This window comes from Gymnoscopelus braueri (genome assembly GCF_963280865.1).
Source record: "Gymnoscopelus braueri genome assembly, chromosome: 15".
NCBI lineage: Eukaryota > Metazoa > Chordata > Actinopteri > Myctophiformes > Myctophidae > Gymnoscopelus > Gymnoscopelus braueri.
In genome coordinates this window covers 30,418,025-30,444,148 of record NC_137620.1, presented here as the reverse complement: position 1 = coordinate 30,444,148, position 26,124 = coordinate 30,418,025, and the positions used below count along the sequence as shown (strand labels likewise).

At 39.4% G+C, this 26,124-nt stretch overlaps 2 protein-coding genes across 3 annotated transcripts; both read right to left on the bottom strand.

Annotated features, from left to right (window-relative positions):
- Nucleotides 1–1,178: 1,178 nt before the first annotated feature.
- Nucleotides 1,179–13,914, bottom strand: LOC308101154 (uncharacterized protein). The gene is made up of 18 exons (XM_080450517.1): nucleotides 13,726–13,914; nucleotides 13,494–13,516; nucleotides 10,161–10,215; nucleotides 9,749–9,915; nucleotides 9,482–9,628; nucleotides 9,284–9,355; nucleotides 8,551–8,736; nucleotides 8,216–8,425; nucleotides 7,767–7,839; nucleotides 7,566–7,656; nucleotides 7,300–7,441; nucleotides 6,747–6,851; nucleotides 6,058–6,157; nucleotides 5,387–5,615; nucleotides 5,224–5,298; nucleotides 3,945–4,047; nucleotides 2,714–2,823; nucleotides 1,179–2,091 (listed from the first exon to the last, which is right to left on the bottom strand). Exons 1-18 carry the CDS (start codon nucleotides 13,748–13,750, stop codon nucleotides 1,968–1,970), a joined length of 2,037 nt encoding a protein of 678 aa, XP_080306643.1. The 5' UTR covers nucleotides 13,751–13,914; the 3' UTR covers nucleotides 1,179–1,967.
- Nucleotides 13,915–15,993: 2,079 nt separating this feature from the next.
- mfsd8 (major facilitator superfamily domain containing 8) lies at nucleotides 15,994–25,935 on the bottom strand. Of its 2 annotated transcripts, XR_013934494.1 has the most exons (13): nucleotides 25,600–25,935; nucleotides 24,812–24,897; nucleotides 23,885–23,928; nucleotides 22,929–23,169; nucleotides 22,386–22,499; nucleotides 21,067–21,211; nucleotides 20,908–20,966; nucleotides 20,684–20,792; nucleotides 20,437–20,571; nucleotides 20,215–20,318; nucleotides 18,987–19,213; nucleotides 17,270–18,223; nucleotides 15,994–17,087 (listed from the first exon to the last, which is right to left on the bottom strand). XR_013934494.1 is itself a non-coding variant. In XM_080450521.1 (12 exons), the coding sequence occupies exons 1-12, from the start codon at nucleotides 25,674–25,676 to the stop codon at nucleotides 18,017–18,019; spliced, it is 1,548 nt and encodes a 515-aa protein (XP_080306647.1). In that variant the 5' UTR covers nucleotides 25,677–25,935; the 3' UTR covers nucleotides 16,897–18,016. The 2 variants fall into 2 exon arrangements, 1 of the variants encoding a protein (XP_080306647.1); XM_080450521.1 differs by having other exon boundaries at nucleotides 16,897–18,223.
- Between the last annotated feature and the right edge of the window lie 189 nt (nucleotides 25,936–26,124).

Genomic DNA, 26,124 nt, shown 5'->3' with positions numbered 1-26,124 from the left:
TTTCAAAAAACTGTTAGGATTTAGAAAACATTTTTAAGAATCGCCTCAGGTCTTAGGGGGTGTTAGTCAGTGGTTCTCAAAATGGGATCCTCGAAGGGGTTCCACGGGGTCCCCCAGCAAAATGTGGTAATATGGCATCAAACTCAGTTCAACCACATTAAGCCTATACTGAATACATTGACTTTTTGAAGCTAAACTCATTAATTTGGGATGAAGAAGTTTGAGAATCACTGTTGCGATATTTTTGTTATAAGAGTTGATCTGCCAGAGGCCCCTAATTCCATGAGCCAATGGGGGTTGACCATGACTTCCCTGCAGTTGAGAATCCACTTCTCATAGCAAATTAAGTCACAGATGAAGGTTCAGATTTTGATCGACATTATGCCCATTTGTTAATAGTAAAAGCCCCAAAAGCGTTGTAGAATTAACGTATTTTATTATTGTTGGGATGACATGGCATATTACGGTTCTGAACATATTTGACAGCATGTTTCTTTCACAGGTATGATGGTTGCCTGTATTGTGGAAAAAGGATATTTTATATGGCATAACATAAAATAATAGCAAGCTCTGTATGCAAGAGAAGCGAAGGTTTTGATTGTCAAGCAATGCTGTTTGTATTAATCTAAATGTTTCAACACTGGGCTTTTGTGCTGCCATCTGTTGCTCCTTTGGCCTCTAAAGCAGTGGTTCTCAAACCGTTTCATGTCAAGGACCCCCAAATTAATATGCATTTGGCCGTGGACACACCCATCTTAAAAGAGTCTGTGCCAGGGATCCCTATACAAGATGTTTTTAAATATTTCAAAGATTTTTCCAAGATTTTGAAAATAGCTGATCTACAAGCTCACAATAAAGCATTGCGAGCTTGTAGATCAGCCATTTTTAAATAACGGATGTATATTAGGGTTAAAGTGGTTTAACCCATTTAGATTCTATATCAACTCATTTTCTTGGGAAGCCCCTAAGGGGACCCCACTTTGAGAACCACTGCTCTAGATAAATGTCAGCACAGTTTGATAAACAAAAAAAATAATTAAAATTAATAAAATAAATCTTTAATGTCAGAACACTGCTGCCCAGGTAAAAAAAAAGAAAAAGCTGATTGTTAAACAAAGTCCATATGTCTTTTCTTTATGCCAAAATGTATACCATGAGAATATTTTGCCAAAACTAATTATTGTATGGCTATGAACTTGTTTTACTCTATGCTATAAAACAACAGACAGACCCCAATAAAACACTTTAAAACGAGCGGTGTAATCTTGACTAGAACATAAAGGCAACTATATAGATGCAAACAGAAATGCAGTGTAAACACTGTCGATTTTAAAATATGGAACTGTCATTCAAGGTTTATTAAGAGCAAAAAAGCTGAAACGTACATCCCAAGTATGCTAAATCTAATGAAATAGAGATGGATACAAATATTGAGTATAGATGCACAGGTCATGTGGGTACAGATACCTGGCCTAATTTTCAGAAGTTTTACATTTTACCACTATCGTATCTTAACAGATGGGGAATCGAGAGTTCTTTTTTTCTAAGCCATGCTAATCTTTTGACATGCAGAGTTGTTTTAGAATCTAAAAATTCACGGTGTGGATGGGAATCTATTTAAGTGGACACGCCTGTACCCTGCTAGTCTTTATCCACTTATAAAGACACTTCAGTAAAACCCGTTAGTGGTACGGGCTTTTCATTCCTGTCAAATTAAGCAAACCCTACAATAAAGTTAACTTTTGCATTTTGGGCATCAACATCAAATTAAATCTCGAAGACTTCTTCCGTCTTTGATAAGATATTCAATAAAATAGCTCTGGCAGAAATTCCTGCGTTTCACCCTTGAGAAACATATTTAAGGGAACGTGAAGGGCTTAAAATTCTGTAAGGCTAATACTCTGCACTGGTTAGTATTGGTGATGCTGCTTTTATTGAAGGTGATAAATCAGAACTCAGATCTTGGGTCACTCTTCCAGGTCGGTTCTCTTCTTGCCAAAGTCAATGCGGTAGTTCTCCTCGATGTGTCTGTAGTTGCAGGAACCTCTCCGGTTGCAACCAATATTCCTCCAGAAGTAACACTCCCTTTTGCTGAAACAACAGAGTGCTGATTAAGCAGGTTTTTCTGGTTTGCAAAGGAAGTACATTCAATAACAGTCCATTTTAATTACTTGGCTCAATGTGGGACACAGTTCAGACCAAATTCTGCAGATGATAGTGAAGGTGTGATAAATGCATCAAACCCGACAGTGGAAACAGTCAATTTGATGCCGTTCTACTGTATGTGTGCCATATTTTTATTTACTTCGTCAAGTATTGGTGATGCACTACATTACGTTAGTTTCTTGGTCATAGTTTAAATCGAGCAGTTTTTTTGTAATGGTGCTTTTTTTAAGCCACAACTGTGCAGGCCGATCATGATCACAATTTCTTCACTTTGCACAAGGGGGAAAGTTTATTTAACCCATTGATACCTGGAACGCATCTGTGTCACTTTAGATTTCTTTAGGCTATTCAAAAATAGCAGATATACAAGCTCATAGCGCGGCACCGAGTGCCGCGCTATGAGCTTGTAGATCTGCTATTTTTGAAAAATCGAGGAAAAAAAAATTTGTTTTTTCTTTTTCAATTTTTTTTTAGGATTTAGAAGACATTTCTAGAATCTTCTCAGGTCTTAATGGGTTAAAAACATGGCCAGTTATAGGTGACTCACTTGGCATCATCTTGGATGCCAGCGGTGCAGGCCGTTTTGGATATGCCCATGTCACGCGGGGTCCTGTCTGGGTATCGCACACAAATAGTTATGCCCATCAGCTCATAGCCCTGGAGAAACAAACACAAACACATGGTCATGAAGAGAAGTAGGGAGAGACAGGGAGGAGAAACGAGTCATTACACTTGGTACAGTCCCAATTATTCCTGTGTAAATGTGTGCCGTTAATAGCCAAGACTGCTCAACCAGATGGCACATACAAATAGCACATACACTGCGTTCACTCAAGCTCTTGCCAGACGCAATGATTCATTCCCATCTTAGTTATAGCTCTCAACTCTTACCTTAATCTGACCCGTTTTTCAGCGCTGCTATGACACCTACATTTATACACAGAGATCAATGTAGATCTATCAGTCAAGCAATTATCATATTCAAAGTTAAACTAGGTATACCCTCCCATTTAAAGGCATACTAGGTAACGTTTTCAACAAAACTAAAGTTAAATTGTATATCTTTTGTGAGTGGCAAAAGTTTCACAACACCCACTCCATGAATTTCACCCCCGGAAGCCTTTATTTATATATTTTATATTGAACGTGGACTGGGGGGACTTTCCCGGGGAAATGACGTCATCTGGCCGGAAAACGGAGGTGGAAATGCACTGGTTTCCTGTTTGGCCAGGAACTACCGCAACGGTTTCCTGTTTGGCCAGGAACTATCGCGCAAATAACAAAAATGAACCTCACGCTGATTTTAAGAGAATGTAGGATTAGAAGATCGAAAAAGAACAGAAAAAGAAAGCACAGCTCATGGTAACTAATGCTCCACTGGCTAAGAGAAACGATCCGTAGATAGTATAAAACAATTAAAAGATCGCTTTTTGAAACGCTTCCGGCTTCCGGTGAAAACGAATGGAATTCTGGGTAATCGAGGACCACGGAAATTGTATGCAGTGACGGTAGTGACCAGCAGAGGTTGCTAAAAATCGTTAGTTGTGAATTTGCATTGTACAACTTTAAGTTTCTACAATATGTTGGTACCAGAAAGCAATTTTGTGGCTACTTCCTACCTAATCGCATTTACCATATCTTATGACACTTTACTTAGTACAGGAGTTGTCCTGAGGAATGCAGACCTAGTTTTTGTTAATCAGTTGGGGCTGAAACATTACCTTCACCAAGGCAGCATACTTGCCTTATTCAAGACACTGGGGTTCAAACCTACTTACATCAAACTGTTGGATTGCTCCTTTACAGCTGTTTGGGTGGACGAAATTGACAAAGGCACATCGTTTGTAATTCAGGCACTTAACACTGTAGACGACTCCGGCGCTGCAAGAGAGTGGTATGTCGATGTAAATTTTGTAAACACAATAAACGTGACAATTTCATGTAGATACTGTTACATTTTCCCCCTACCATTTCACTTGTTAAAATAAGTGGTACATAGCTCCACTAATTCCATAGTCATAAGTGTTTGTTCAGTAACAGGGGACTCGTCTCTCCAGCTTTTTAGTTAAGAGAAAATACATTTTCAAGTCAGGATACCAATTTCTTCCATTCAGGTAGAGAGAAAGCATACAGGATAAACAAGTGAAATTAGAACTGGAACAATACACAGGCCCCCCATTACTGAACAAAAATTACTATCAGAATAGAGCTTAAAGAATAAGTGACAATAAATTCAGTGCTTGAATAACAGAGCCGTCAAGAACACTGAACAGTTCTTTGACACAGCTAGTAACGCAATATCCCTTTAACCCATTGAAACCTGGGGAAGCATCAGTGTCATTTTAGATTTTTGCATTGGCCATTCAAAAATAGCAGAAATACAAACTCACAGCGTGTCACTTCGTGCCGCACTGTGAGCTTGTACATCTGCCATCTTTGCAAATATTTTAGAGAAATGTTGAAAGTGAGAGAACTAGTGATTTAGAAGTCATTTGTAGAATCGGCCTCAGGTCTTAGGGTTAACACATCCACCGCCAAGGGCTAATCTCATAATGTACTCACCAGTGCCAAGGTTTTATTGTTGTTTTTTGTTTTTTTCAGGTCGCCATAGGCCCCGTTAAAATCCTTTAGATTGCCCGATCCAATGTTTGTAAACAACGGGCACATGTCCTGGTGTCTACTCGTCGAGACCGCGTGTCAAACGGAGCCGCCATGTTTGAGTTCTGATCGTTTAAGTTAACATGGGAAATGCGAGGATGAAAAACTACATGTCCTGTACAGCTTTTACAGGGGTTTATGTGTACGACTTAGAATGGAGACAGACGGGAAACAAAAAACGTGATCGCACTTCCGGTCCGATCGGGTGGTGTTACACTGAAAATGGTCCCCCTAGAAAATTAAAAAAAAAAAAAAATTCGAAAAAAAGGAAAAAGCACCACAGCCCGTAGGCTACGGGATTGGCGCTTAACCGTTGGATTTAACGGCCCGTAGAACTACGGGCCCGGCGGTAAATGTGTTAAGGGTAGTGGTATTATCACATGTAGTGACGTTTCTTACCGGCTGAATAAATCCATCACCATGTCCTCTGTCACGTCCTTGCCCACGTTCCCCACCCAAATTGGAAATAGTTCCCTGTCAAGGAGAACAGTAATTTAAAAAAGGTACTTGGGCATCAACATACATTTATGATTTTTTACTTTAATATAAAAAAATAACTCACGGTTCTACTGCGCCTTTCTTTACAACAGGATTAGGATTGGGCCGAGTCTGGACATTTGGCTTATTATGGACTGGGCCCAAGGGTGTGTTGCTCATGGACTGTTTGGGTTCTTCCTGGGATGGAGGAGGACGGGGGCTTGTGGCAGCTAAAGGAACTGGAGAGACTCTGGTGATATTCGTCTCGGCTGGTGGGAGAGGAGGACTAGGATGGCTCCCATTAATAATGGCTCCTAAACACAATGATGTGTTCACATTAGTATTCAATGGTCAAATGGTCACTTGGGTACAATAGGCAAGCACACTCTCTTCTGCTGCAATTATTCTGAATCTTAAGCAATTCTGTGGGTGTAAAGGTATGCATCTGAACTCTGCATTGTAAACCGCAATTCTTGTTTCAACTAAAACCGCTTTAACGTTATCAGAGACAGGTGAGTTGTCCAGTCAGTTGAGGTATCAAGCAAACATGTGGACGTATGGTTTGCAGCCACGTAAGTGACTGGCCTTTAGAAACAGCCATGATTTTTGCGCACCATTACAGCCCAACTAGTAATTATTGAAAATATATAAAGAAAATGCAAGTGAACGTCAAACAAGTACTTTTATTTCCTTTTAAGCAATGCAGCATCTGCATAGAACTCTCAAGAGTAATAGCAGCGCCATGCAAAGACTTACCTGGTCTCCAATGTAACTCTGACAGCACCTCTAGCGCTTTCTCTACAGTCCCATGAATTATTAAGGCATTTGAGCTCTGCTCCCGAGTGAAGCCGTACCCCTGAAACAGCAGCACAGGATCCACAGCTGAGCAACTTCACATGAGCATGGACAACGAATTCTATGACACCAGACTTCCTGTTCAAAATGTTCTCCATCCTCATCAGCTTCTATGCACAAATAATTTTAAAACCTGTAAATACTACTTTAAATATACTTGTAGCCACTTGGAATAAATCCGCTTACAATTACAATGCAGACATGTGCAAGGTCAGAGTAAACACCATGAAATCTAGTCACCCAACAAGCGGGTAAGTGGTCAAGTAATTATAGTACAAGTATATGCTACAAAGTAACCAACAAGACATCTTCAATATTTTTTGTAATGTAGCCTTCTTTTACTACTCCTACTACAGAAGAAAAAAATGAATGCTGATTAATAGCCTAAATATTGCAGTTTTTTTTATAATCAATCTTGCAATTCATTGTCTAGTTAGACGGGGGAAAAAAAGAAAAAAAAACTAGACAAAATGGTTTACTGGGGCACGAGCTAGACCAGGTCTCTCTTGTAGAAGAGATTTCTGATCTCAAGACTAAACCATTTTCTGTGTCTTGCTCATAACTGTAACAGAATCAGTACAGTAGCTCACCATTAGTTGTGTTATATGCACGCGCATCAGTTCCTGGGCCGCATCGACACAAGAGCTATCCAACATCAGAACTTCCTTAAAGGTTTTGGCAGCTTCTTCATATCTCTGTGTGGGGACAGGAAGCCATCATTACAGCAAAACACAAAACTCCTATGTCAAGAGGCAACACTGTAGTCTTCTGAACTTTACTACACAACAATAATGTGCAGCCAATGACAACATTTTGATAAAGGCAACCCAGAGATGTGCATAGCTGAGCCATGTGGCTCACCACAGACCTTGCCTGTTGACTAATAAAGTGCACCATATGTCAGATATTGATTAGAGACAGACGGTAAGTAATTCCATGGCCTTGTGTGGTGGTTTTATGATGGTCCAGTGTATTGTGTTATTGAGGACAGTGTGACATGCACTGGTGTTGCAGAGACATCATGACCGGGACATTCCAACCTGGGGTATCTCGAGCCAGATTACTGTACCTCAACAAACATCTCAGCCGCATGATATGCATGGTCAAAAATAAAATACCAGCAATAAATGGTACAGTGCTTACCTTCAGACCCGCCAAAGCCCTGCCCTTCCTGTAAAGGCCTTTGACCCAGCCAGGGCACATAGTAAGGGACACCTCTGCATCAGTCAGCGATTTCTCAAACTTTTGCATTTTTTCAAAACAGAAGGAGCGGTTGCCAAACAGCCTACAACACATAATATGATTTACTTACAGTTTGATGAAGGGCAAGTGACAAACAGTGCTGAAAAGAAGCTCCATTTTAAACTTAAGAAAAGTAGCTGTAATGGGTCAAATTAGTGGTGACCTACTTGTATTCTGTAGGGTTGTACTTAATTGCTTCTGTGAAATAATTGACCGCAAGACCATATTCTCCAGAGCTTGCAAATTTATTTCCACGAACTGAAAAGGAGGAAAAAAAGTAAATGCGTTGTCCAGGAAATACAATGAAAATGATACATGAAGATTAATATATTAACACAAGAGGTACACAAGTGGTGGAAGAATCTCACCTGCAAACTCTGTGCTAGTTTGTATATTATCTTTAAAGCCCATCTTTCTTGGGCTGACATGAGTGAGAGTATTCTGTTAAGGGAAGACAATACAATCAGCCACGGCACATTTCTCTCTTAGTTCTAATCAACACAAATGCTGCATTTTCAACCCGCTATCAACCGGATACAGAAAGATGGCGGATTTGAAGTCGCTGCAAAATAGGCTTCATTTACGGTCTATAGAAACCAATGGGGTGACGCTGTCCATATTTTTTACGGTCTATGGTTACAATACATGTGTTAGGCATTATTTGAACTGTCCACACATAGGAATGCAGCTTTATTTATTGATATGACGTCAGACCGTTAACCACCGCCCACAGTCCAGGTTTAACGTTTACCAAAAAAGGTCCAAATGCCCATCCCTAATGCCTAGTAGACATCAATATTCAAATAATTTACCCCACCTGTTTTATATGGTTCTGTACTTCATTAGATTGTTCTTTGGGCGGTTGAGTTTCTTTGTGTGGTTGAGTTTCTTTGGGCGGTTCAGTTTCTTTGGAGAGTTGAGTTTCTTCTTTAACTGGGTTCTTCTTTTTATCCTTCTCCTTTTGCTCCAATTTACGTTTGGCAATGAGAGCAGCTTTACTCACAAAACTGCAGCTCATATCCCATTCCTGAAGAAAGACAGATACACATGTATAACATACATATGTTTACAGCTAAAATAAATGGAATCTATTGTTTCATGAAGGATGAGCTGCAATTGTCTCTGGTGTCAATAAAGTACCGGTAATAATACCTCAGAGGTTCCCGAGTCACTGTCCTCCTGTTCACTGTCCTCATCACTGGCAGTGAAGTAAAGTGATTCCTCCAGACTTTCTGATATGCTGAGCTGGTCTTTACTGGAATTGGCATTATCTTTGCGAAGATTTCCATTTACGCCTTTGCTTTCCCCCCCTTTAGGCTGCTGCGAGCTGTCTGTTACCTGTCAATTAGACAAAGTGAAATTATGACATGTGAAATTATGACGTCAACTTCGTTGCCACTATGCTACCCACTGGCTGGGATAATGGCATAATCTGAACACAACGAGATGTAGCTGCTCCCCACACCAAATATCACTGAATAATGCAACATTTTGTAGGCCACCAGTGCTATCTAAGTCCACATGCCGTGCATTGCAGTCCCCGCCTGCAGGGGGCACCCAAACCAAGCACCAACTCTATAAAACCTTTTAAAAACAGGGGGTAAACTATGATATATGTGCACAAAACTCAAATCATGGATGTGTACGCACAAAATGCGGTATAAAAAAATAACTGCACATTCAACAAAATACAAAATGAGTCCTCTTGATTAACATTGGGTCCCTGTGTGGCAGAGCACACAAGCAATGTCTGCACGGAGATGAACTTTCCATCTCTATCGATTTACAAGCTGTGTGAAGGACACGTCAGGTGATAACGACCCCCCGCCCCCCTCATCTGACTGTAAGTTGCCAGTTGGCGCTCCAGACAAAAAGCGATACTTGCCTTTACATTACTATTTTTTGTATTCGGTTCTTCTTTCTCCGACTTCTCCCACCGTTTTCTCTCCCTTTGTTTCTGTTCAAAGACAATAACAGGAGTGAGACAACTGTACTTTCACACAATCTAATGTTTGGGTTATTATTGCAAATGCCCTGCTGACAGGATGGGGGGGGCATTAGAAGATTAAGAACAAAAAGTCACCTGTTTTTTAACTTTCTTCTTCACAGCCTTTTTTTTGCTTTTTTCCTCCTCCTCTATTAACTTGTCTGCTCTAGCTGCTCGTTGTTTCTTTAATTCCTCCGCTTCTATTATCCTGGTTGCTCTGTTTGCAGCTGAAGTACGTTCATACTAAAAGTGGGGTGGAGTTAAACGACACACATTAACACACAGAGTCCAAAGGTTTGACAAAAGCAGAACCAATAGAAGAAAATCAACTGACTTAACATGGCAAACTAAATTTGACCTCACATTCACAATCTCAACAGGTTCTTCCGATAAGCGACGCGATGGAGGCTCAGCGTCAGTGTAGCCGGGATACGTCAGACAATTCTCCATTACTCTTCTATTAACATGTGAAGGAAGCCCGGGGAAGCAGAAATCACTGGGGAGGCCGACACCATTTTGTACATCCATACCTTTGAGATGGAACAGAAAGTGCTTTAGCATCAATACCGTGCGCAGAAGCACACAAGCGAGATCAAAGAAAAAGCCTCCAGAAAAGTATAGAAACTTTGGCTGCCAGTTCAGATCCAGGAATGCTCCATTATAACCAACATATTTAACCAACATATTAAGTACAGTGTAAGTCCTAACAATGTGCATCGTGGCAACAAATGGTGCAAGAATTCGCTTGTTTTTATATGTAATTATATGTTCTTACCTATAACTGTCATTGTCTGTCGTCCAGGAGCCCGTAATTCCAACACGTCCAAATGCTAGAAAGAGAGAAAGACAGTTCAAAAAGCCAGAAGGATCTCATAATGAACCTTAAAATCAGTGTTCTGCTCCATCAATACATCCGTACGGTACTTCTATACATTAATGGAATCTGGGTATATATAAATAAAATCTGAGTATATACAGTGAGTGAGTCTTTACTGTTGTGTTTATGATTTATCTAGCGATTGTTGCGTTTGTGATTAATATATTACAGATTTCCATAGTGCAACCAGTAATATATAGCAGTGCAACCAGGGATATATAGCAGTACACTAGTAGTGCTGCACAGTTAACTGAAACATTAACACTCATTCCCTGCCAATGATGTCTTTTGACGGCTGTTTTTTGTAAGCCCACACCGCCAATGACAATGAGGTGCAAAAACAGGGGCAGTTTTAACAAGACAGAATCCAAGTTGAGTCAACAGCTGGCTGTACGCATACAGTGTACACATGACACTGCTTGCAATAGAAAATGGCAAAACACTCTAAACTGGAAGACAAATAAGTCATTTTACACCCAGTTGCCCGATTGCACGGGGCAAGTAAACATATATTTGACAGAATCTACTTTGTCTGCATTCGTTTATGTAATAAAAGTGTAATTTTTAACCAAGGCCGATTGACAATATTTGCGCTTACATCATGCCCAGGTAGCCCCGTTTTACGGGGACTGGGGTTAGACTCTATACCATTATACTGGGCTTAGAACAACAATTAATAGCTGATGAAGGTCGAGGGGTTGAAGTGTCATTATATAATATAATATATATAATATAATAATCAATTTGGCCTTGAGTGTTGCACCGCTTCACTTCCCTTTGTTTCACCATAATTTAGTCTGCACCTCTCAAGTTTATATAACACCCAACTTAAGTAACAATAAAAAGTAAACAGTTTCTAATCCATCACATACTCTAGTCCATAAGCACAAAATTAAAAAGACAGCCAGCACCCTTGCTCAGAGATAATCTGATCTCCATTACCCATGTCCAATTTCATTTACACATCAGCAAACAAGGCGAGATAACTATCAAACCATGTACTACCTGTCCACATGGATATTCATTTTAGCTACAGTACAGTGACATAAGGACCTTGCATGTGTATAGGGGAAGGGAATCAACGTCAAGGCGAGTGTGTTGAGGTGCAACTTCTTGTGTAGATGTGGCTCCTTATTGAGGCTCAAGAGGAGCTTGCTAAATGAACAGTTCATAAGATTTGCAGGCACCTGTTATGTCAATACTTATAGTCTGCGATAGGATAGAAAAAGATGTCACTTGATCCCTCATCTCAAACACAATGCTGCTACCTGAGTTGAAAGCCTGGTTTCTATTTACTGCTCAGATCCAGATTTAAGCCCGCCTACTGTATGCCGTGTAATTTGTACCCACGGTCCCACGCACACAGACCGTTTCCGTATCCGCTCTAGATTGGATCTAGAACCTGCAAAGCCATTTGATCCCAGTCTATGCACATTCTGACCATGTGACAGCGGTGCGTGCTGATCAAAAAAAAAGAACTGATCTACAAGCTGACGACGCGTCCGCATCGACAACTTGTAGGTCTTTTCTATTTGGGAGGCGGCACTGTCATACGATTAACTATAAATCAAAGGGTAAGTGATATTTTTTTATATTTTTTGTTAAAAAGGTTAAAGTACTATATTCTGATAGTAATCATTGCTACATAGCGTTTGTTCATCTCAGGGGCCTCTCCAGCTCTTCAGTAAACAGAGTATAGTACATTTTCAGGTAGGTGACAGCATTTAAGCCAATCAGGAGAGAGCACTGAAAATGCATTTTCTGTTTAATTAAGAGCTGGAGATACATGGGAGACTCCTTTTACTGAACAAACACTCTATAGCGATGAGTACTATCAGAATATAGAGCTATTTAACACTTATTTTAACCAAAGTAAATCACTTACCCTACCTTTAAGGTTAAATTACTACTTGCACGGGAAAAAAGATATATACACACACACAGTGTGTACAATGGGTCATTAACAGTGGTGTAAAGTAACTAAGTACATGTACACTTGAGTACATGTACTTAGTTACGGTACTTAAGAACAATTTTGGGGTACTTTTACTTTACTGGAGTATTTCCAATTGTCTGTACTTTTACTTACTCCACTACATCTCAGAGGCAAATATTATATTTTTACTCTACTACAATTATTTGAACATTTTAGTTACCTTGTAGATTTTGATAACATTACATTAAGGATAAGGAGAAGAAAGTCTGCACGCTTTGCCTGGAAGGTCGAAACGTTGATTCTTCCCTTGATGTCCAGCACCTGGCCTAAATGCAGGCGTGGGATGTGCACAGACTGCACACAATCTTCTCTGATAACATACATTACCCACTTCAGCCCTATATACGCGCACTGCACACACCATTTTGAAAATAGCCTATCTACATGCTCACACAAAGCATCACATAGCGACGCATTGTGAGCTTGTAGATCTGCCATTTTCAAAATACATTTTTAAAACATTTTAATATGCATTTGAAAACTTTCTACTTTTGCTACTTTAAGTATTTTGCTACCAATACTTTTGTACTTTCTCATTTTGAATTGTAACAGAGTATTTCTACTTTGCAGTACTTTTACTTAAGTAAAAGATTTGAGTAATTTTTCCACCACTGATTAAAATGACGATCCCTTTGCCCATACTACAATGTCATGTGGAGCAAAGGGCTCGTTCTGCTGCCACTTCCTTGTTCACAACCAGTGTTGCCGTGTCCGCTTATTATAAGGTACTTTGAGCTTGTTTTTCTGTAAAGTTGCTTGTAAATATTGGTAGTTTTTTTGGTGGCTGGTTTTTAACCTGTACTTGCTTATTTAGGCTTGCTTCCAACATTTGGACATGTTGACATGACCATGTTGACATGACGTTGGACAACATTTTGAATTATTATTTTAAACCAGTGGTTCTCAAATATTTTCATGAAAATGTTTTGTGCCACAGTGTTTGAGGCACAGTGTTTGTTGTTAGATTTTTTTTTTTTGTATCAACATTTTTTTATCCAAGTTCAATTGCAAGAGTTTTTGCAAATAGCAGATCTACTACAAGCTCACAACGCGTTAATGCCGACGCATAAAGGTTTAAAGTGCTCATGTGGCCTAATAGTCGCTTCTTCTGCGCTTGTTTCCCTAGACCTGGTTGCTTATTTCTCTCAAAATGGCAACACAACTGTTCACAACTTCTTATCAAAACAAACAATCTCAGATAATAGCTACGGTTTAACATTAATAATTATACTTACGACCATGCGGACGCTTGCATATTCTGGAAAGCAAAACAAATGATAAAAACATAAGTTATACATAATGTGGAATATGAATAAAGAACGCACGTTATAATAATGTACACGTCATAAACAAAACATTTTTTTTCCGCATGGAAAAACCCCACAACAAGTTAGCCATAGCCTTTTAGCCACATTAGCTACAAACTTTTTGGTAGGAGGCAAACAAACATCACATTTTTTTACCCACCTGTACGTTCTTTATATCTCGACATGTTTAAAAGTGTTTGCGGCCTCCTGTTCGGGCTTTTAAAACACGCTCAAGTTCCGCTTAATATCAAACTTTCTTTATTTAAACGCAAACATTCGGTCGGTTGGCTTTGAACTTTTTCTCCACGCACTGCTCCGTCGCCACGGCGCGCGCTCTGTCTCCTCCAGACCAGAGTTGAGAGTTCAGCTCAGAAAGTTGTTCTGCAGCCTTTTTGTTTACGCATGCGCTTTAGGCGTGACTTCTTCTACTTGTGATTTAGGCGAGTGACATCCAGCGTCCACCACCTACTGTTGGAGTCTGGACATGGGACCCCCCTTAGCCCTGAAACATGACTGTCATTGTCATAACAAGCGTCATGTGAACCATGGCTAGGACCCCCCTGTATAATAATAATAATAATATAATAATACATAAATAAATAGCAACAATAATAAAATAAACGAATAATAAGTATTAGTCAAGTCAAACAGGAGTTGACCCAAAGTATTAAGTATAAAAAAGTAACTAGAAAAAGTGCTCTTCGGAGCACAGGTCTCCGCCAGGTCAGGTAGGTTATTGTGGCCTCCTGGTGGCGCTGAGACACAAATAGGTAGAGTGCAAGAAATCACCAAAGCTTTCACTCATATGGTTAAGCTCCAAAAACACAATGTCTGGCAGAGTGGGTCTTTAACTACGGTAGGCCCGCCTATAATGAGTCTACATCTTTAACTCTATGGACTATATCCAACAAGTCTTATTCAGATAAGATTACAGTACTATTACCTACACAAATAATTACCACACATTCTGTTAATAAACAAACAGCAGTGATTTGTCACACATTTCACCATAACACCGTCATGCTGGCAGAGAGAAATTTGAGTATTGGAATTTGGCTAAGAAGAATGTCACCAATCACCTATCTGGAGCACCTATTCTACTCCACTACATCTCAGAGGCAAATGTTATACTTTTACTCCACTACAATTATTTGAAAACTTTAGTTACTAGTTGCTTTGCAGATATAAATCAATATATTATGAAACATACATTAACCACTTCAGCCCGTCGCGCTGTGAGCTTGTAGATCTGCTATTTTCAAACATTTTAGTACTTTTGGTACTACATTGTGATACCAATACTTTTGTACTTTTACTCAAGTACATTTTGAATTCCGGACTGTTACTTGTAACAGAGTACTTCTACATTGCAGTATTGATACTTTTACTTAAGTAAAACATTTGAGTACTTTTTCCACCATTGCCCAACTTCCCCAACTACAATGACTGATGTAGAGTCACTGTGATGCCTTTGAAACACAGCTATTAACTCCCACTCTAGTTTTAGCCAATAGAATGTAATGCCCTGTAGATATGTGTGTGGTGTGTCTTCCATGTTCTAGGAAGTTATGCTTAGTTGGAGACCTAGTCTGTCAATCACTCATGGGCGGTCAAGGGTGCTGGGCTGGACCTCAGGGAGAACATAGTTCCTCATATACCCACTACTGTTCCAACTGAGTGTAGAAGTAACAAAGTTATTCTGGTCAATCTGGCCTCAACCAACGATATGAGTGAGGTCTTGTCACATTTTATTTTCCTGCACCTTATTAATAAGCAATTTATTACTTAATTGGCAATTAATAAGGCACAAGGGGAAACAAATGCATCATAAGTATGAAGAGTGGTCTCATCAAATGGGCAAACTTAAGCACACTCGAGCGAGGACTTAGTTAAAAGTGAGGTCTTGTCGACACATTTTCATTTCCTGCACCTTCTCAATTAGCAATTAATTAGCAATTAATAAGGCACAAGGAAAATAATAAAATACATCATAAGTATGAAGAGGGGTCCCATCAAATGGGCAAACTTAACACACTCGAGCAAGGACTTAGTTAAAAAGCCTTTAATATGATGACAGGGCTACTACATGGCAAGCCTAGAGGCAATTTATTGTTTTTTATATGTAGTAGCCTTTTCATCATATTAAAGGCTTTTTAACTAAGTCCTTGCTCGAGTGTGCTTGAAGTCTGCCCATTTGATGGGACCCCTCTTCATGATCCCGTTTTGACTTCGTGAGCACCTCATCACCACCTCGGCTGGAGTCGTCACCCAGTGAACTCTAAGCACTCGGCTCGTCTGTTCTTTGAAAAAGTATGTCAGACAGCAAGATACTGTATGATTGCAGCATTTTTAAAGTAGCCTACCATTAATTCGGCCATACCACACCCATGACCAAAAAAAAATATTCAAAACAAAATGCCAGATGCCAGAGGGTTAAGGACATTTATTTTTTTCCAACTCAGAAATATGTCTGCTTAATGATATTCAAAGAAAATATGTTAGCATCACTATGAAGGTTTTTTTTATTTTAAGTGTGGAAGTCCTTGGAGCTTTAAATAACCCCAGGCAAGTGTTAATAGAAAATAGGAAATACATATTAAGAGTTGTTGAAGAGGAAAACAGATAGTACCTGAACTTGGATACTTTGACTTGAAATATATATAGGCTACAAGACAAAAACACAATCCCATTTCGGTCAACAGTCACATTTCTTGTGACTCTTGACATAAATTACATACATTTTTAAATACGTACAGCTTAAAACTGTCACCTGACAGTCATTTGTTCAGTGCAGTCTCATTGAGCCCCATTTAACTAATCAAACAATCAGTAATGAGTACATTTTCAGCAATACAAAGTTACAAGATTAAAGTTTGTTCATGTGCACACATTTGCATCCAGTGACTTCCACACCTGTGTACTGTAAGGACATTCTGAGAACTTCATCACATAGACCTACAGATATAAAAAACACTGTGCATTCTGTGCATTCACACAGTGAAATTAATTCAGTTTTAAAACCAACAATGCTGTAATAAAACACGTTTGGTAAGAGTTACAATATACAGTAATAAACCTTATTCAGCAATTCATAATTAGAGGTTGTCCAATATATCAGATTGACTGATAAATCAGGCCAATATTTGCATTTTGAACCAAATCAGGATGGGTGGGTAAAGCTTCCAAATATGGCAAAGTTTTTGTTTGTAATTAACAAGCCATCCAGGCTCCTGGTGAATCATGACCATAACGCATTTGATTCTGTCAAAACCGCCAAAAAAAAGGGTATTTATTAAATATAGTATATGATATAATTAAATATTAAAAAAAAACACAGAATCAAATGTTTGGCTTGGTTCCCAGGTTAAAATAACCTATACAAATAATTTCGGAAAACTTCATGGGCAAAATGAATGTTTTTTTTATCTGTGGCACCACAAAATGGCCGCCACTGCTATGCCCCAATATCGATATAATAACGGAATCTTTGAGAGAAAAAAAAATATACTGTTGATATATCAACTGTTAAGGCGGTTACACACCGGCGAATATGCGAATATACGCAAAATTCGGACTCGTTCCGAATAATTAAAAGACGCTTTTTTCGCTCCGCGAAACTGGTGTGGAAGCTTGCATTGACTTTATATGGTTTAAAAAAAAAACGTAATATTCGCATGAAAAAAATCGCCCCGGTGTGTAAGGACCTTTACTGTTATATCAACTGTAATATAAGCTCAAGGGCTTATATTATAAGCTCTTGAACTTTAAAGCATTTTATCCTTTTTGACAGATATGTACAAATATATGTTCATGTATGCATATTTGTCAATACAAATGTAAATCAATCAGCCTTCCAGTTCTCCAAAGTATTGGAATCGATATTGGCCCTGAAAAATCCATATCAGACGACCTCTACTCAAATGATCTATTTAATGCTATTGGTCCAACACATACTAGTCAAGGATATTACATTTTTGGTAGAATATCTTTGATGTAGCTTCTTCTCTACCGAGTGAAAGTGCTGTAGTATAGCTGACATAATAGCTCCATTATAAGAAATAAACTGCTCTCATCTCTCCACCAAACAGTTTAAATGTCAACCCTGAGTTACAAGCTCTAAAAAAGGCATTTCCTAGCAGTTACCACATCATGAAGTAAATAACAACCGTTCGTTAACACAGTAAAATCATCTGTTAGTTTCTCCATTTGTAACTCGGAGAGTACACTCTCAGAGTTGAATTAACCACTTGAACCCCAGCGTCCCTGTTCTGGGGTTGAGCATTTCGACGAAGAGATTTTATGAAGAGAAAAATACTAGCGGACCTAGTAGAGCCCTGGAAGACCCCTGTCAACAACTTATGTACGGTTTAAGTGGTTAACATGGAGGATCTTACAATACACACGGCTGAGGTGTCATCTAAGAAGCTCTCCAGTTCAAAAACCTCCATGTGTTAGTCTATGTCACGCCCATGGCGTACAGAGAAGGCTACAAGTCTGTGATAAAGAGCGCCCAGGAGTAGAATACCTCCCAGCACCATCCCACATATGAGACTGAAGGCCCACCGCGGCCCCAGGACAGTGTACACCTGGGAGACAAAGACCGGGCCCAGTGTCCTCGCCCCGCTGCCAGAGGCCGTCAGCCAGCCCATGTATACACCCTGCACACACGCAACAACACACAACAAGACACATAAGAAAAGAATATTGACGTCATTGCACTGCTGTGCTGTGTAAACATAACTAAACAAAACTGGTGGTTTCCAATTATTATTACTTTTACATATTATTATTAAAATAAAAAATTATACTGATTTTAAATTGATTTACATTCTCACTGTTAATATAACTCACTGGAAAAGTGTGTGTGTGTGTGTGTGTGTGTCAGTAAACAGGTACATTATGAATACCAGTAAGTCAAAGATGGAGTGATGTGTATAAATTCAATCAGGTTTGAAACTTTTAGCAACAAATATATTCTACAAAGATGTTTTAGGATTTATGCTGGTAGTTAAGTTAATTATTGAATATCTGGGCTTATTCCAATTTAGCCATAAATTGAAAAAAGGTTGGTCATCTTAAGACATTCCTTGGCATTCAAATCCCTAATACAGCAGCAGAGTAGCCTCAACCTCTTGGTAGCGTGATATATTCTGTGGGTTTACAGTAACTGCTGGAATGTCGTCGTCCCCTTTCAGTTAATCAAAGAAGGTTTCTTGAGCATACATGCTTCTTTAGCCATACCCTTAGCCTAACACATACAGTTGTACACATTCACAACTGTGAGATAGGGTGCTTCGCTGTTAGAGGGAAGAGAAAGTCTTCACTTGTTCACTTTCTTTGCCCAGGCAGACTATATTTACATGGTGGCCATTATACAGTATAATAATAGGAAGTATTTCCACATTCAAAACTGATTTTTACCTGAGGTGTGGGTCCAAGGATTTTCGAGTATAGGGTGTAGGACATGACATTACAGGCTGGGTATCCCACCCCAATGAGGATGTCAGAGGTAATGTACTGGGCCAGGTGGAGAGCAGGGGTGTACTGACACCACGTCTGTTCTATTGGACAGCCTGTTGGTTCCAAAGAGCTGTTGGAGGCCACCACAGGGTCCAAGGAATGATTCACCACAGAGTTGTTCTTGAGGTCTGCATTTACAAAAGATAAGCACACACAGTCAAGGTTGTGTGCACCGCTCAGCACTTCCACAAAAAGCAAAAGGCTGCAGCATTCTAAAAGCAAGTGAATGATAAACGAGTTTGTCGAGTCAAAAAAGCAAGAAAAACCAAGGCCCTCCTAAAAAAAACTTTTAATGTAAGGCTAGTTCACCATTGAACATGTTCAAATCAAGCCCTACTTGTAGAGTACAGTTCATAATGGTAATTCTGCAGTCCACCAAATATTATCCTGCAAGCACTGTAACTTTATTCCATGGAACTGTTGTAACTCTGAATATTGTCATTTGCTCAAATAAAAAAATACTTGAAACTAACTTTATTCCAGGAAGACCAGATACATTTTCACACATAGTTTGTATATTTACAAAGAGGAGAACTGATCTAAAAAACAAATCATTTTCCAATGGTGGCCGGGTATCTCAGTCTGTAGAGCGCTCGCCTTTGAATCGCAGGATTCTGTGTTCAATCCCTGGCACCAGCCATCTCAATGTACAGTACGTGTAACACAGCTTGAGAAACTAAGACATAATAAGTACTGGGACTGTAGGTGACGATGATGGTATGTGTGGCGCTCCACCTCAGCTATCAATTTCCCTGGTGTAGCGCCTTGTGAAGGGGATAGATGCCCTCGCTTAATACCGACAATAAGTTAGATTCTACTTGGAGTAGTTCACCCAAAAAATTACTTATTTTAATATAAATTACACACACACACACACACAATGAAGCCTTGAATTCATGGAATTTTTTTTTGTTTTGTCGCATTCCTAAGCCAATAATTTGGAGACTTGTGGAGTCTCCTACTGGAGACAATCAAATTAATCAAATGATTGGCTTAGGAATGCGACAAAAAGAAAAAAATGTCCAAGTATTCAAGGCTTCATGGGGTGTGTAATTGATAGAAAATACGATTTTTTTTGTTGGGTGAACTACTCCTTTAAGTCAGCTTTACCACATAAAATAATCAATACCTGCCCACTGGATTTTAGGATAGTGGTTTCCCCATGGAAGTAGAATGAAGAATCCACATAATATGATGGCCAGGCCTCCTAACAACACGGGACGGTCCCCAATCCTGCAGGGAAGCAAATAATGCCCTCGATAATCCAACTCTTGGCAAGATGACCACATTCTCACATTATCATTGACTTGTTTGCTCACATCTATGGTGGAAAAAAAAGTTAAAAAGATACCTTAGAGAGGCTACCTTCACAGCTAGAACAACCAGGACAGATTCGAATCCAATGCAGGAGATTATGATGCCATTGTACAACAAAGCCTGTTTCCTTGTCCAGGCAAACATGTCCATGGACAGTGGAGTGGCGATTCTGGAGAAATATGAGAAGTGTTTTAATTTTACAATTACATACAAACCAGTGGGGTAAGAGACACACTTGGGACTATTATAGTGATTTGCACAACATGATTTGAAATACATACGTTTCAAAAACCGCAAAGATGAACATGATGATGAAGAAAAGCATATTTGAAGTTAGGACCGCTATCTGGTCAATGTCTCCCATGGTTTCTTGGCTAACATCAACTGTATCTGTAGGATAGGTAAGAGGACAATGTAGTAATCATGAAGCAATGCAGTTAAACATTACAGTAATCATTCCTTAGACAGAAAAGGTAATCAAACTAAAGAAATGGCCGGGACATGCCTTCAGACATGTAGTTGATGGCTCGGACGTGTCTGCCATAGTCATCCACTCGGTGCTCTCTGTTGAGCAGTATCAACAGGTCAGAAAGCATGATATTTGACCTCCAATAAAAAAGACTTTTGCAGGCCCTAACATGTTCTAGGTAAAGTCCTACTGTACCTCAGCACTGTTAGAACCAACAGGATATTGACGATACCAAGGGCAGCAGCCAGCAGTGCCGGGGCAGTGTACATGTTGAGCTGCAGGTCAATTATCTTCACAGTGACACCCGTCTCACCAATGAATGACAGGCCTGCCTGCAGAGCTGACGTAATAAAACATATACGGTTGAACTTGAAAATCATCATACCATACATACCTTTGAACAATTGAAGTATTTGACTGTTTAGTTATTTCTTTATTTGGCTGTGTGAGCCAAGTAAACAGAGCAGACTGAATAAGAAAAAGATAACCAAGAATAAACTATAGTCACTGATCTGTAACAAACTATGGATTGACGGTATAATTTGGGAAGCCAGCACAACGCCATCTTGATACTCCCCACTTAACGATAATAAGTTATTATAGAGTTTTATCATTTAAAACAAGCTCTATCTACACACTTAAAAATAAGTCTTATAATCAGTTAGGTAAGCCAAATAGCTGTAACTGTGTGTCTTCCCGCTGTGTGTCTTCCCGCAGGTCCTGCAGGCTGGGCATTCGGGGTTCCAATCAGGTGGGATTGGGAGCAACCTTTAAAAAGGAGCCCAACTGATCATTCCAACTTTCTCTTTCTCATTCTCTTTCCCTGATGGCAGCAGTATTTGGACCTCTTTAGTTTAGTCTATGGTTTGCACCATTCAACACCACACACATTTACCACAAATCCATACATTGCTTACAGCAATGATTCCACTGATTAACACACTCCATGCCATTCTTTGATATAGGTTTGAGTTAATTTATGTTGTAAATAAATATATCATTGTATACACTTTTAAACCAGCCGTGTGTCTCCCTCCTTTTTGTGGTCTACGAGCCAGTATACTGTTTTACAAAATCCCTTTCTTGTCATATCCTGCAAATGTAGCTTCAGTGTTTTGGGAATAGCAATATGGCCACAAGTAAATGTATTATCAGAGGTATTATCTAAGAGGCTCAATTGCCACTTCTTATGATAGATGGCAACCGCTTATCACATTCATAAACACCCTCACATCCCTTGACCCAGACTGATCCTAAAGAATACTCCTTCTCTGAGGTGAGCACCTCAGATACCCTGACGTAAACTCCGCCCCATCCATTGTATCTTGGTTATTTTCTAATCTACTTTACTTTTGTCTGTTTTTCCTGTCTGTGTCTGTCCAATAAAAGTAAAAAAGAATCATGGTGATATGTTAATATTGATAACCAACCTTTGTTTCTCTGTACCACCTATGTTTAACCAATAAAAGATATATAAAAACAAATGTTTTATCAGTGAATAAAGTCTTCCATACCTGGCCCAAGAATGAAACCAAGGGCTTGACAGGCACTCATGTTTGCCATGGCACTGGTCCTCTCCTTCAGTGACGTTGCTCCAGCAACATAGGACCTCACCACAGCCACATTGCCTGTCAAGACCAACACCAGCAGCCATGTTAGGGCAACCATATCAATGGCTGCACCATTATCTTCTTAAAACCACATTTACATTTTTCTATTATGAAACCCAAAATAATCACATTAAACAGGTCAATAATATTTATGGCTACATCCATCAGAGTCTATAGAAACAGTCCGCACTCACCAGGTTAGTGCATTTTTCTTTTAATTTGACTGCTGCTGGGGTAAATAAAATTAAAAGAAAAATCACCTTGTGAGCGCGGACTGTTTCTATAGACTGTTTACTGAGAGTCTGCACCCGCCTATCCTTCTCTGAAATTGACAGTAGAGCACGCTCAGCTCAGGACTTCTTTCTGTTTTCCTAGTATTTGGATACATTCATCAGAGCCATGTGTACAATACAGAGCAGCAGTATCTGCATATCCCCAGTGTAATACCTGCTCCAAAGCCCACCAGCGCCCTGGCCATAAGCATGTGAAACTTGTTTTCCGTGGTGGGCAGGTAGACGTAGGCGTAATACATGTTGGCTGCTACGTTGATGAGGATGGAGCAGGCCAGCGGCTCCCTGCGTGGTCTGTGATTGGACCAAAGGCCGAATATTGGCGACGCCAACATTTGGCCCAGACTATATGCCGCTACCACCCAGCCCAGGAAACTGGCAGTTGCACTATCATCGATCTACAACACAAAAACATAGAAAAACACTGCATTATTAGGCATGAATTACAGTAGAATTCTTTTGAACCACATAAACATTTATTTTTATTGCAAAAATACACATGTAATTGTTACTGTAATCTGATTTGTTTTGAGTACCATGTTTGGAATTTTCAGGGGTGCAGATAATAACATCAGACCCAAACATATGAATGAAAACAGTTCCACCAAAACCACTAGGCTGAATATTCAAATGATGCCATGCCAATAAATCATCACAGAGGTCAAAAATATACTTTTCTATAGTCTATAAAAGCAATCAGTTGAACATACTCCATTAGTCCCACCATGTAAGAACCATTATTAAAAAGGCATAGCTCACAAGCTCAGATATTAAGCCTCTCTCTACTGTCACAACAGCTCATCCTTGTACTACTTGAACAACTACAGTAATAATAATGTCCATTTGAAACCAACACTCTCTCTGCATCTTCATATTAAGTTGATCTTGGTCAGTTGATTTAACTCTTGAACCGTAGGTCATACATTCTGTAGTCACATTGTGTACCCCCTGGATTCCTCGAACCCTGCCTGAGCTCAGAGCTCAGGCAGGGTTCAGGCATGGGTTCAGGCTCAGGCATTAAACTGCCTTCATGTTAAATTCTTAGCAGCTTAATTTGCATTAGCGTTATCAGCCAACGCCATTATAGGCATTGAAAAGGTTTTGAGGGCTTACCTGTTGCAAAAACGGCCATAGTGATGTGATGACAATAGTGAAACCTAACGCACATGGGATATAAATGACAAATGCTTCATCAAGACGAGAATCATACACTACTACAACATGCCTATGATGAAGAGTAAGGCACACAGTAACAGGAAGAGTGGGCACCCCGATGTAAAATGGTCTATTTTGAAAATGGTCTTAAGTAATGTAAAGTATATATGATTAGAACATGCTTGAATATTCCACAATTAAGGTTTAACATTTCTACAATGCCTACAAAACCTGTAGATCTAATCATTTTGGGCATAAACATGAAGTTGAAGGATAAATTTAAGTCTGATAAGGATGTACCGTGAATGTGTTTCCCAAACACTGGGTCGGACCCATGTTTGGGTCGCGGACCAATTTTTATGGGTCATGAGTAAATATCCCCTTTATTTTTTGATTGCTATATTTTTATTATGATTTCAAAAGATTTTCAAATAATTCGAAAAAGTTAAAACAAATATGAAACATTTTCCCATAAAATAAAAAAATCCATTGATTATCATTAGAGGGAAAAACCTACTTTTAAGAAGCAGGTCTACAAGCTTCACAACACGTCGCATCGCAACGTGTTGTGAGGTTGTAGATCAGCTATTTTCACTAGTTTGGGTCCCGGGGAGACATCACATTTCTCTTTTGGGTCTCAAGCTAAAAAGTTTGGGAACCACTGCTTTACATTACTTTTTTCAACTATTATTTTTTACATTTTGGACAAAATAGCCAATTGTACATTGAGATACCCACTCTTCCTTAGTGCCAACTCTTCTTGTATCCAGGTACACTGTGCAATGCATCATATTTTACTTTTGTCTTTCATTCAACGGGCTGGCACTGCCATCTGTCTCAAATATAAATGTGTGTGTGGATAGTACGACAAGAAGGCATCCTCACCAACGCTGCTGAGGAACATGGTAAAGTACATGACTCTGATAGACCTCCATCTGCTCTTGTATTCATCATCCTGGGATCCATCATCACTGGGTACAAGGGAGGAGACAGAGAAGCAAGACATGAGCATTCATTGATTCTCCAGGCAACAAGTAGATAATGAACTAACATGATTCTACACACTCAGCATGATAGGGAAGCATGGATGCCTTATAGCAGTTCACACACAGTACCTACAAATTATATTTGTTAAGTAAAAGTACTGAATACTTTAATGTAGAAATACTCTGTTTTTTTTCTTACAAGTAAAAGTCCGGAATTCAAAATTTACTTGAGAATAAGTACAAAAGTATTGGTATCAAAATGTACTTAAAGTACCAAAAGTAGGAAGTACTCATTATGCAGAAAATGTATAGCTATTTTCAAATGGCCGAATAGGGCTGAAGTGGTTATGTTTGTTTTGTAATAATAATCTAAATCTACAAAGTAACTGGTAACTGCAGTTTTCAAATAAATGTAGTGGAGTAAACGTACAATAATTTGGATCTGATATGTAGTGAAGTAGAATTAAAAGTATTGGAAATTGGAAATACTCAAGTAAAGTACAAATACCTCAAAATTGTACAGTATTTAAGTAAATGTACTTAGTTACTTTCCACCACTGACAATACCTACAATTTATATTTGTGGAGAATCGATTGGAGATCACACATTTGCTGGTGAACATTTAACCCACCAAAGCTAAACCTTGATGTCTACAATCAATCAATGTGTATGAAGTGTGCATTCACCTGCTCGCATCATCTTTGAGCAACGGTGTGCTCTCCTCAGAGTCCACTAGTTGAGACATGGTTGTTGTTGAAGGCATCAATCAAGCCAAACCCAATGTCAAAGGTTTGCTGCTGTTGATCCAGAGGTAAACAAACAACCAGGTACAAGTTCAGGTTGAGTCTGTTAGATCACCATGTTGAGAGAGACTTTCCTCTGCAAAGACCTCACGCAGTAATCAACGACCCCTAATACCACACTGCTAGAGCACAGAAGAACATGAAACTGCAGAGATCCAAACTAAAGCCTGCGACACAGAATCGCTTCAGATCAGATGAGAACTTGAGAAGACAGACACCACTCACTCACTGACTGACTCACGTGAGGACGAGATAAACGGGGAGGGCCTCTTTCTTTGGTGTTTCGACCAGGTGGGCGTGGTTTTTAGTCATAGTTTACTGGGATATAACCACGCCTACCTGGGCTTAACACCACAGAAAGAGGGAGTCCCAAAAAAAAACGACACTATTTATAAACACTTCCTGTTC